Genomic DNA, 13,143 nt, shown 5'->3' with positions numbered 1-13,143 from the left:
TAAATACTTGAGATCTTTTCTAAATTATGTGCCTACAAATTCTGGCAACTAGAAGACCTGTACACACTTACTCCTGGATCTTAGCTATAATCCAAACAGCCATGTAAAATCAGTTGTATTTCCTAACAAATGAATAAAAAACAATCCATAAGACACTGTTAAATGTAAGTAAACCAAATATCTGACCTATGATATGTGTAAAAAAATAAAACAGAAATAACAGCATCTTTCCTAGGATCCTCACTGATCCTATGCCTAGGATAAAAGGAAAATGAATACAGTTTGAAAAACCATTATATAGCATAATGTATAAACTTGTCAAATCACTAAGTTGTATACCTGAAACTAATGTAACCTTGTGTGTCAACTATACTCAAAAAAACAGAAAGAAAAAAAAAAAGCTACTATAAAAAAGTCTTAGAAAAGTAAACAAATGGGGCTGTTGACTTATTGTCTTTATTGAATTAAAATTATACTATGTATAAAATAGCAATGTATACACAGGATTTAATGCATCATAATATATACGATTATCTTTGAAAAGTCAGGATGCAAGTTACAATGATTATGAACATAAAACTTATATTAAAACATTCTCCGTAAGTGATTTATTTAGCTGTTTTAGTTCGAAGTCGTCGTTTGAGAATCTGATGATCACTCTCCTTTACTTTATGGTCCATCAAAATCTGAAATTAACAATTTCATAACATTTTATAAATAAAGCCTTATTTATAATTTAGTAAGATATATTCAGGTACTTAATAATTGGAATAATAGGTACATTATATTTTTGTCCTTTTAGACTCGAAGTATACTAATCTATTAAAAAGCATTGTCTAGGGGTGCCTGGGTGGCTCAGTCACTAAGCGTCTGCCTTTGGCTCAGGTCATGATCCCAGGGTCCTGGGAACGAGCCCTACATCGGGCTCCCTGCTTGGCGGAGAGCCTGCTTCTCCCTCTGCCACTCCCCCTGCTTGTGTTCCCTCTCTCACTGTGTCTCTCTCTGTCAAATAAATAAAATCTTAAAAAATAAATAAAAAATAAAAAAATAATAAAAAGCATTGTCTAAAGTAATAGATTTTGTAAAGATTCTTTCAACACTACCTAACATAGGATTAAAATAATTTACACCCTATATTGAATTCAGGACATATATAGCTTGAAGTAATTACTGAAATATTTGGAGGCAAGTGCCTCAAATAATTTTTAAGAAAAGATCTTTTGCAGCAACAAGTACAATAATCCCCCCTTATCTGTGGGGCTTATGTTCCAAGACGCCCAGTGGATGCCTGAAACCAAGGATAGTACCAAATCCTATGTTTACTGTTTTTTTCCTATATATACATATCTATGATACAGTATAATTTATGAAGTTTGACACATTATTATATTAACAATCACTAATAAAACAATTATAACAATATACTGTAGTAGGTTATGTGAATGTTGTATGTCTCTTCTGTCTAAATATCTTATCATACTGTACTCTCCCATCTTCTTCGTGTGATGACGAGAAATGATAAAATGCCTATGTGTTGAGATGAAGTGAGGTGAATGACGTGCAGGCACCGTGACACAGTGTTAGGCTACTACTGACCTTCTGACAATATATCAGAAGGAGAATCATCTGCTTCCAGACCACGATGACCACAGGACATTGAAACCATGGAAAGCAAAACCAAGGATAAGGGACTACTGTATATAACTTAGAAAAGTAGAAAGAGCATTATATTGCAACTAAGAAAAGGAAGAACTTCAGCCAAGGGAAGAAATTATGTACTAATCAGACAGATAGTGAAAAGTGACCAAGAGAATAGTATTTCCAACAGCATGTCCTAATTGACCTTAATTCTTCACCACCTGCCTTTCAGTGTCTTGTATCTGATAGCTACTGTTGCAGAAGGTCTCTCCCCTGATTTCTCTGAGCCACTTCCTGTTGAAGGCTTCTCCTTAAATTACTTTTCTACCATCCCTTTCATCCACTAGGCAAATGCAAGCATGATGGAAAATTAGAACTTTCCCTGCAATAGCACAGACTGTTCTGAGTGAAGAGAATGAGTCATCGAGTCAGGATGACAAACTACGGTCTTTTCTTAAAAGAACCTGGAAGACTTAGAGGAAAGGTGGGAGGAAATGACTGAATGTCAATTCTGCATTTTTACCGGGCCCACTTAGGCCAGATATGTACAACTCTTGTAATAAAGTTAGTTAAGAAAAATCGGTGTTAGAAGCAAATAAATTACTAAACAGTGATAATTCTACGGATGGAATTAAAATGTCTCTGATTAATTTACAAATGTAAATATGTGACACTTGTATACATTAATGCAGCACTTACAATTATTACAGATTTAACACATCAAATAGCAAAAGTATAACATTTAAAGCATATTCCAAAAGATCTGATCTAAAGAATAAAAATTCAAACCATTATAAAATTCAGATTGTTATGAATACTCCCAAATTAAAATAACATGAACAGTTTTACTTTTAAGAAAGCCAAAAAGAGTAGCTTACCACTTGCCCAGATATATCAATAGGAGATGAAATTTCATTTGTGTACAATTTCCGTTTGGCCCGTTTTGGTCGAGATACATTTCCTTTACTTACTTCTACATTTGAGAGCTTTGAAGAGCTCATTGTTTCAATTATCTTCTTTGCTGTGAAAAAATATATATTATTTAAATCCTGAAATAAATAACTTCTTAACTGGAAAGGTTTGAAATCCTTAATAAAGAAAAACATACCAAATTAAAGAGAAAAAGCACTGCAACTTATAAATGGTGAAAGGACATGAATAGTCAATTCACAAAGAAAAAATTAAATGTCTCATAAACACATGAATCATGATGAACAGCAAAAACAAAAAAGCAAATAAATAAAACATCATTTGGCTAATGTCAAAAAAGGTTTGGTAAATTATAGTACAACCGATAAAACTCAGGTGTTTTTAATGACTTGAAAAGGCTTATGTTGTTATGCAAAAAAGCCTGGACCATGCAGCAGCACTGATAAGTAAAGATATCCACAATAATTATTAAGTGAAAGTAGTTTAGAATTGTGAGCCCTTTGCTTATCATTAACACACACACACACACACACACACACACACACACACACACAGTAAATCAAATTGTTAATAGTTGACTGCTTCTGGGAAGTGGAATAAAAATTTTAAATTCTTACTTTATACATTTGTTTGTCTTTCAACAGGTACATACTGATTTTAATAGAAAACATATTTCCACCTGGGAAACCTCCTGGTAGAAAATCCTTATACATATAATATCAACTATATATATTTTTTTAAATAGAAAAAACATTGAAGGAAATATGCTAAATTGAAAGTCTACTTGTCAAGGGTTAAGCTGGGCTTGAAAGAGCTGAGCTGCCCAATGTCAGAGGAGCCAGCTAAGTCAATAAGCCAAAATGAAAGCAACACTTAAGCCTTTAACTTACTGCAATAGAATAAGCAAGAGGCAAAACCTGAGAAAGTGCCAACTCCCACCCCCACCTTCCATCTTTCCCCATGTGTGGTCTAGGTCAGGAAGATCAGCACAGAAGTGGGGTTCGCCCCCTGCCAAGGAAGCACTGAACAAAAAGCTCTTGCACTTGCAGTTTTATGGACCTTAGAGATGAAGGCCAGAAGGAAGGGCTAAGAGTGGAAAAGTCAAGTCAGAGGAGAAAGTGTCTTCAAGGTTCCCTCCCCTTTCCTTCATAAGAAGGTCCTAGGCAGAGGTGCCAGAGGAATTTCTCTGCTAAAGGCCCCCCAGTAAAGAGGCTCTGAATGAAGGCACTTTGGCTAGGACTACAGATATGGATCAGGGCATAGCTGGCCAGGGTCCTGAGTCCTTGACTGTAACTCTCTTCAGAGACTGCTCTCCTTTGGTGTGGGGAGGGCAGCTTTTCCCCATGAGGCCTAACAGGTAAAGCCTTTGTAACTGCCTACAGTCGGCCGAAAAAGAAAAAAAAGTCACACATAGGATTTTGGCCGGGAGCCACCAAACCCCTCACTACAATGTGCCAGCCACTGTACTAAGAGCTGAGGATGGGAACCACACAGACAGTGCACTCGTGAAGCTTATACTGTAGTGCAAAAGATAAGAAAACAAAAATTATAGTTTAAATAATTCAATTTGCACTTTGAAAAGATCACTGGCAGCCATGCACTGGATGGACAGGAGATAGACAAGAGGGAAAAGTTGGGAAACCAGTGAACGAAGGAATGAAATAACAGTGGTTATCAAGAACAGGAGAATTTTAAAAATTAATCTCTATTTTTTTCCGCTACATTTCCAAGTGATCAACAACAGATACAATGTAGTTACAATCCAAAATACGGGTATCTTATACTCCTAGAAATAAATTTTTAAAAATCCACACTAGGGCTGCCTGGCTGGCCCAGTCAGAAGAGCATGTGACTCTTGATCTCAGGGTTGTGAGTTCAAGTCCCATGGTGGGTGTAGAGATTAAATAAATAAACTTAAAAAAAAACAAAAAACAAAAAACCCACACCAGGTATACAGGTAGGGAAGCTGTTAAAGAGCTAAGTCAACCAAGTAAGGGAGTCAGTTACCAGATGGGTACTTCCCTTTCCTTGAAAACCGATTTTCTTTTGCTATGTAAGAGCTAATCAATATAATTTAAATAAAATACTTAAGAATCTAAAATAACAAGTCCTGCCTCTCTACATTTAGACATTTAACAGTTTGCTGTGTCCCTCCAGATATCTTCTATGCTTATACTAATTATACCTTTTAAAAAAGTACATATTTTTTTGAAAAATATATACAAATGGGGTCTGATAAGACTGAAGTTCCCAAGCTGTACACTAAGATATACTACAGCAAACTCACAAGAGCACCTCAAAATATTTTAAATATTCAAAGAAAACAGCGACACACAATAGCTTAAGGTAGTTCATAGTTTCAAATGATAACACATTACATTCCTTTTGATGATGACGTATCTTTGCAACCCTGATTTTCAGAAGCTGTATTTTCAGTGGTTGTTCGCCCTTAGCACTAATGGATAAAATATTAGGTGTTTCTTTGGGTGTAGGGGAACAATGAAAAAAAAATCACTGAGACATTAAGGGCACTATGAACCAAGAAAGTTTGGGGACCTCTGTGGTAAGTTTTTATAGAAAGTGTTTTTACACTTCAACTGTCCCCTGCTTTAGTTCCTTTCCTTCCCCATTCTCCTCACCTCTAGTCTCTAATTTATCCCACGGCCACCACTGAGGCAATCTCCTGAAAATCCACTCCACCACCTGCCCCTTACCCCCAATGCTCTCTCCACACTATCCATGCCAGATGTATACTATTACCCCAAAGTCCCTGCATATGCCCTACATTCTGCTGGTACTCTGCCTGTGTTAAAACAGTTCCCTCCAGTAGGAGTGTGTGAGTGCGTGTGTGTGTGTGTGTACATATAAATATATGTTTGTGTTTAGGCATGTGTACAGAGAAAGTATATATCTTAGTATGTTTTTATATACAGATAATTAATATGGTTAATGTTACATTATAAAGAAAAAAGCATGAAGCAACTAAACCCAATAGATATTTATAGAAATACATATTTTTGATATACATGAATGGTAATGTTTGTCAATGCATAGAAAAAAAATACTATAAGAATATATACCATAATATAATGATTACCTCTAGAGGGTGTAATCCTGCCAACATTTCAATACCCAAGTTAATCCCATCTCTTCAAAAAAATAAAATTTTCCCTTAGCGTCTGAATCAAAATAGCTCTCTTCCCTCCAATACTATCATAGCACTTTGCCTGGAACCCTGTAACTACATTAAGCAGGCTGCTCTGGATGAATTAATTTGATCCTTGAACAACACAGAGCTTTGGGGTGCTGACATCCCCATAATGTCAAAAATCTGAGTACAACTTTTGACCCTCCAAAAACTTAACTACTAATATCTACTGTTGATAACAACTCTTACTGATTAACACACATTTTGTATGTATTATATATTGAATTCTAATAATAAACTAGAGAAAACAAAATGTTATTAAGAAAATCATAAGTGAGAAAAAATACATTTACAGTGACTACTTATCAAAAAACATCCATGGGGTGCCTGGGTAGCTCAGTCAGTCAGGCCTCTGAATCTTGATTTTGGCTCAGGTCATGATCTCAGGGTTGTGAGATTAAGCCCCCTGTTGGGCTCCACACTGGACATGGAGCCTGCTTGGGATTCTCCCTCTCCCTCTGCCCCCACCTCTAAAAACAAAAGAAAACAAAAAACATCCACAAAAACGTGGACCTGTGCAGTTCAAACGCATGTTGTTCAAGGGTCAACTGTACTTACATATGGTTCTTTTGCCTCCACTCTGGTGAAAATCTAAGCATGGCATCCTCTCATGCACCCTCCCACGGTACCCGACATAGGACAATGTCTATTAGAACTATGATAATCACGGTTGTTGAGTTTACACACTAATCAGATATTAGAAAACACCTAACATAAAAGGTCATTTAGTTTTCTGCAAACCTTTTGATTGAAGAATTGTTGGAGAATGTTGTAAGAAGTCTCCAAATTTCTGTAATGTTCCTTCTTTTTTCTTAGTGGCCACATTTGTACTAACTGTGGATGCCTGACTCCGTAAAGAGTATGTTTTCTTAGATGATGGACGTGTGGAAACCTAAAAAACAAACATTTTTTGTTACTGTCGATGAAAAAGTTAGAAGGAAATAGTTGTAACCACAGCTGAATTAAAGAGGCCAGACACAGGTCACAAATTTGCAGGCAGGGAACTTGGGATTAAGTATATGAGGAGAGGATGAAAGAACCAAAGAATGGCAAAATGGGTGTGACAGACTGACTCAGAAGTATCGAGGGGCCTGCTGCTGGCCCAGTGCTAAAGATTATATTCTAAGCTGAATTAGATGAATAAGAAATGGAAGATAAATGAGTTATAACCGGACAAAACTGGATTTCTGCGTAATTACTGATCAACTTTGACATCTTTATTTTTATATTCTAATTTATAAATGTAACTTAAGAAAATGGTCAATTCTGAACACATTAAAAGACAAACCTTTTGTTCCTTTTTGACAGAAGAATTTCTATGCTCAGAAACAGGAGACTTCAAATTAGGTTTGGGTGTAGCGTTCTTCTTATTTTCACATTTCACCAAGTCCTAAAATTAATGAATTTCAGCACTGGTTAATTTCTTAACAATATTTTCTTTCTCTAGGCTCAAAAAAAAAAAAAAAAAAGATGGCTTTTAACTAGGGTTGATTTTGACCCCAGGATATACTGACAATGTCTGGAGATATTTTGGGTTGTCATTGCTAGGGGAGGAAGGTGTTTACTGGCAACTAGTGGTAGAGGCTCCTAAACACCCTTCTAAATGCATAGGAGAGCCTTCCAAAACAGAGGTATATAAACCCAAATGTCAGTCATGCTGAAGTTGAGAAACCCTGACTGAAGGTATGACTTTTTCTCCCAACTTTATTGAGGTACTATTGACATAAAACACAGGTAAGTTTAAGATGTACAATGTGAGGATTTAATACACACATATATTGCAACATGACTGAAGGTATGAATTTTTCACACACATCATAAATAATGAAATTACATAAGCTAAATAGGAAATAGTAGAAGGGATAACATCTTTTATTTGAACCCCATTTCTAAAATATAGCAATACATCTACTCTTTCCCCAACTCCTAAAACATGCAGAGTATCTATGTTTAAGAACTCTAAGTGAAATTTGGCAGCATCAAAAACAAAGCAGAACAAGAACAAGTAAAAATCTTCAGTATAAGCACAAGCAAAATGCTAAAATCAAGAAATATAATCTATCTTCCCTACTAAATAGGCATGACATATTACTTTTCTTTCTCCCACATAACTTCTCTTAGGACAAAGTCTCTCGTAGTACATTAACTGAATCAAACTCATAGAAATCCTAGTTATACCAAAGATTATAAGTATAAAAGGAAAAAAAAAGGCAAGAAAAAAAACAAAGAAAAGATCATGCCTGAACCTCAGAATTCAAGTTACAAAGCAGAAGTCATAAGGGTAAAAAGAAGTAGACTTCCTCAAAGGGGAAAGACAGATGGCAATCAATGGAAAACAAATGAAGAGTAGTAACTCCATCACACTTGCAGTGTGCAATGAAGAGTTCTCTGGAGTCTTCACTGGATTAGAATATATAGCACTATAGAAGTGGTTTTCATGAGGACCTTACAACACTCAGTTTATTAGAGCAGTGAAGAGCTAGTAAAATCAGAAAAAAACCTTAAGTTTCTACATGATTTATCTATTCCAGTCTGTAAATCTATTCTGAAAAACACATGGGGAGTATATACCAACAGTAAAATGAATAAAATAATTGCTTTTTAACCCTCTGAGTACACAAACAATTTTTCCTTTTCCCTTGAAAAAAATGAATCATGGAAAAGTCAACATAGATCATAATGAAATTAAAATACTATGTTAGTGTTATCTAAAATTTATTAAATATAAATTAAATAAATATTGAATAAAAATTAAGGCTCTACAAAACAATCACTAAAGGTATTCTAGGTGTAGCAGGAAAGATGCTAAATAATACTCATTCAGCAAATTTATTACCTGACAGAGAGCCTCAGGAGTATGGTTAATACTATTTCTGCTCTTCCACCAGCTTGAAAATATACTACTCTTTAAAGAGGTAAAAAAAAAAAAAATTGAAGAAAAAGTTATTGTGCTAGAGAGTTTATAATTAGTTTTAAATTTAAAACAAGTTACTTTTTAAAATAAATATTAGCATTTATTATGTATCCACCACATGTGGAAAAAAAGCTAAGCATTTTAATTAAACCTATTATCTCTAATCCTTTATTTCCAAAAGGAGAAAACAGAATGAGAAAGTTTATAACCTGCTTGGCTAGGATATGGCAGAAGGTTTGGTAACTCTACAATCAGAAAGCTACAGTAGGAAGTAGTAAAGAGTTTGTATCCTACCACTAAATAGAGGCCCAAATTTTAATATACCAGCTGACAGAAAAAGTCTCTCTTCCAAAACCTACTATAACCATAGAGAGCTAAGATTTTTATTTATTTATTTTTTTGACGAGAGACAGCGAGAGAGAGGGAACACAAGCAGGGGAGTGGGAGAGGGAGAAGCAGGCTTCCCGCGGAGCAGGGAGCCTGATGTGGGGCTCGATCCCAGGACCCTGGGATCACGACCTGAGCCGAAGGCAGACACTTAACGACTGAGCCACCCAGGCGCCCCGAGAGCTAAGATTTTAGTTAAATAACAAAGATTATACTCAAGCAAGTTAGCCATTTGGTTTCTCTAATTTCTTTATCAACCCTTTCCTCTTCACTGGAGGGAAAGTCACTAAGTTTGAACAGGACTGGTATACTGAACTAGCTTGCCAGTGAAATCCACCATAGCTTGACCTATCACAGCTTCAATGAAACAAGGGCTAAGTTTTAATAACCCTAAGCTTTTTGTTTAAGGACTATTAGACTACAATAATATTCTTAAGGAGTATAAAATAGGGCACAAATTATGATTTTGGTCTCCAATAGCAGTGCTTATGAACAAGAGGGCAGTATAAAAGTTTAATTATGTATAATAACTAAGCTTAAGGTTTGCTTGTTAAATTCACTCATTATAGTTAAGTACTTACCTCCTCCATTTCATTACTCTTCCTCTTCCGGGCCTTGGAAATCTTAACCGTCACAGGTAAAGTGCAACCAGGGTGTTTCACTGCCATTTTGTTTGGCCGTAAAGGTGTAAATTGAATCTCTAACTCAGGTTTTGGAAATCGAGTGGTTTGATTATTTTCTGTTGACACTTCACAAGAGTCAAGGACTACAGAGCCATCCTACAACAGAATTAAAAAGAAAAACGAATCTTATTTGCAGAATATGAATTTATGAATTGCAAAGCATTAAATCTTTCAAATACCTATCAGAGACAATGAATTGGAAAAGATTAAAAGTGTGCTGGGTCAAATTAACCACAGCAAGGACAGAAAGATGGAGTTACCATCTACCCTCTCCAGGTTTTTACATGACATGTTAAAATCCAAGGAAACAGAGATCAGTATTTCCCAAACTTGTATGATCATAAGAATAATTCAGACAATTTGTTTAAAAGATTCTTGGACCCTACCACAAACCTACTAAATCAGAAATCTCCTAGGAAAGAGTCTAGGATTTTTAATAAGCACCCTAGTAAAGGTAGATTAAAGTTGGCTTAAAATTGAGAAATGGAGCTCATTCCCCTTCCTTTAATCTGGGCTGTCCTTAATGACTTCCAAGGCCAACAGGATGTGGTGGAAATAACATCATCGTTCTGAGGCTCGATCATAAGAAGGCTGTAACTTCCACCCTGTCCTCTTTGAAAAGTTACTTTCAGGACACTCCCCCCTCAAAATGCCTCATTTCAGAATGCAGCCACTGTGCTGGGAGAAGCCCAAGCCACAGGGAGAGGCGACATATAGGTCCAGCTGAGTTCCCAGAATCAACTATCAGCTACATGAATGAATCATTTTAGACTTTAAGCCCAAAAGAGCATACTGATTTCATGAAGGCAAGAAAAATATACAAAATAGCATAACAAAACCATTCCCCAAAACTACAGAATATACAGTAACTGCTGGAATTCTTAATAAGAATTGGAATCAGGAGGTTTTAGGACATAAATTTATATATACATATATGTATTTATATAAACATACATAAATTTACATATAAATTTATAAAGAAATGTTCCATATATAACTGCCTTTGCAATCAAGATTAATCTTGTTTATCAATCAACTCCAAACTTTTCTTCAAAGGATATGATCTGTCTTAGTCTCTAAGGCCAATGCTAATTATCTGAAATTCCACCAAAAACTATCAAAGAAAGGGAAAGAGAAAAGAAATGGCCCGTGCTATTTCCCCAGATTAAAATGCCTTTCTCTTCCCGTTCACGGCTTGGTAAAAGTCTATTCACCTTCAAGACCCAATATGATGTTACCTTCTCCAATCTACATCCACAACCACTCAGGCATCATATCCTCCCTGCAGGCAATGTTCCTTCTTAGCACTCTCTTCATGACTCTTAGCCCGTAAGATAAAGTCAAACAAGTAGTCATTTAGGTATCTGTCTTACTAGATTCCTTACTCCTTGAGGATGGCAATCATGCCTTATGTTTGTGCTCTCAGTGTTTGGCAATGTTCCCAACCAACACTAAAAACTCCCAATAAACATGTTTAAAAAATAAATGCAAAAAAGGAATTTTGTCTTCAAAACTTTAAGTGACATAGGATTTTTACCTATTTCATATGACTCTATTATCCAAAGAACCCGAAGCCCACTACAGATTAAGAAAACTCACTGTGAATTACTGTATAGGTAGGTATATGGTATATGGTAATTTGGTGACAAAGTTATTAAATGGGTACAATTAAAAAAAACACACACACTACTGAATAGAATGCTTATTAAAAGGACCTCTTATGCAGGCTAATATTCACCCATATTTTATCTTTTGTAGGATTCCCTATTTCTGACCACCAAGTTTGTTTATATTAATAGATCTGTTGTTTGCAGTAAGTATAATTTCGAGAGGAGATTAATATTGTTTGGGGATCTCATCTTCCAAAAGAATTTCACTTCTCAAAAGCCTTTAGGTTTTCCTTCCCACAGCCAAGAGCACATACAGCTAACTGCACAGCAAGGTACTTAAAAAAATTGATTAAATTAAACTTGCAAGTGTTATTTATTAATTAACGGTCACTGGTAAAGAGGGTAAAGAAGTGGACTGTGTTACCAAATGCCCACCTCTACTTCATTTCTAGAAGTTTCAAAACTTGTTGATTGAGGTTCCGTTTCAACTCTGCCAGGATCCACTGAACTCATATGTGTAGGCTTGATATCCACATTTTGTTCTTCCTAAGAAATATTAAAACAAGCCATTGTAGCCAAAAATATATTAAAATACTTCACCTAAAGAATAGAAAATCAAGATTTGGGTGGATTATATCATGGAAGTAATGAAAGACTTCCTCTTCTCTTTCATCCTCAGAAACTTAGGAAAGGCTGGGCAACTTGCCAGCCTCTGGGCCTGATCGAAAGAGAAATCTAAAAGATTACTTTCAATTTTCAAGGCTTTACATGTATTCTCTCATTTTACTTTCATTGCAACTCTCTCAGCTAGATTTGGCAAGAATCATTATTCCTACTTTCTAGATGAGGAAACCGAAACCTAGAGAGGTAAAATCACATGGCCAAGGTCTGTACTAAGCTGGAAGTGTTGGAACCCCAAGAGCCGCTTTGATAACACCATTCTGAAAAACTAGAGGAGTCTTGAGAATGCAACTCCAGTATCAGAGTAGAAAAGACCATACTGATAACTAAACCTTTTCTTGCTGCACACCTCATCCCTTTTTCTCAATCATAGGGTATGTTCTCTTCCTATACCCTATTTAAGGGATCTATAAAGAAGTGTCAGGTTATATTTTTAAACTTGATAAATTCCACCATGGGCCTTCTCACGACTGCCATCAAAAGCAGAAGTCAAATATATCTCTTAAGTCACCCACCCAAATAAAAAAGGTTCCACTGACTCCACAATGTGGAAAGCAACTAGCATGTATTGACTTCCACTGTGGTAAAAACTGTGCTAATTGTTTTACAAATGTTCTCAATTAATTTTCACAACTCTATTAGGAAGACATTACTATCTCTGTTTTAGAGAAGTGCAGATATAATAAGTAATTTTCCCAAAGAACCCAAAACCACAGTGACAGCAACAAACACCTAGTTTTTCTAAGTTTCTAGTCTGTGCTATTTATACCACATGCTACTACCTCTTTTTTTTAGCAGTCTTCCTCTTTCAGAATCATGAAGTCTTCTGTTGTGACAGATAGGCACATACATTTATTTTCCTATTGTCTGGAGGCAGCAGATTTCTGAGCATAGATCATTTATTCTGGAAAGACTAGCTTCAGATGTACCCTGAATCAATTATACCAGGAAGTAGCTATCTGTGAAATGCAATCCTCTCTCCATGCAGGGTTCCCAACCCCAATGTAATATTACAAAAGTAACTCCTGAATGACTCAGAATCATTTTCAAAACAGTTCATTTTCAAAACAATTCATACCTTTATAGAGTAAA

The 13,143-nt window shown here is 35.7% G+C and overlaps 1 protein-coding gene across 4 annotated transcripts in view; it reads right to left on the bottom strand.

The window, feature by feature from the left end:
• Window positions 1–438: 438 nt before the first annotated feature.
• Window positions 439–13,143, bottom strand: part of KIF20B (kinesin family member 20B) — an 81,531-nt gene continuing 68,826 nt past the window's right edge. For 2 of the 4 annotated variants that reach the window (XM_032432483.1, XM_032432485.1), the window contains exons 27-33: window positions 11,806–11,916; window positions 9,659–9,856; window positions 8,613–8,681; window positions 7,065–7,166; window positions 6,518–6,668; window positions 2,517–2,659; window positions 439–686 (exon numbers count right to left, since the gene is read on the bottom strand). In XM_032432483.1, the coding sequence (XP_032288374.1) occupies window positions 609–686; window positions 2,517–2,659; window positions 6,518–6,668; window positions 7,065–7,166; window positions 8,613–8,681; window positions 9,659–9,856; window positions 11,806–11,916 (852 nt within the window). In that variant the 3' untranslated portion in view covers window positions 439–608. The remainder of the gene's footprint in view (window positions 687–2,516; window positions 2,660–6,517; window positions 6,669–7,064; window positions 7,167–8,612; window positions 8,682–9,658; window positions 9,857–11,805; window positions 11,917–13,143) is intronic. The other 2 variants (XM_032432484.1, XM_032432487.1) reach the window with 1 other exon arrangement.

Source organism: Phoca vitulina, unplaced genomic scaffold (genome assembly GCF_004348235.1).
Source record: "Phoca vitulina isolate PV1807 unplaced genomic scaffold, GSC_HSeal_1.0 scaffold48, whole genome shotgun sequence".
Classification (NCBI taxonomy): domain Eukaryota; kingdom Metazoa; phylum Chordata; class Mammalia; order Carnivora; family Phocidae; genus Phoca; species Phoca vitulina.
Note: the sequence above shows the minus strand (reverse complement) of the source record. Positions and strands in the feature narration are given on the sequence as shown.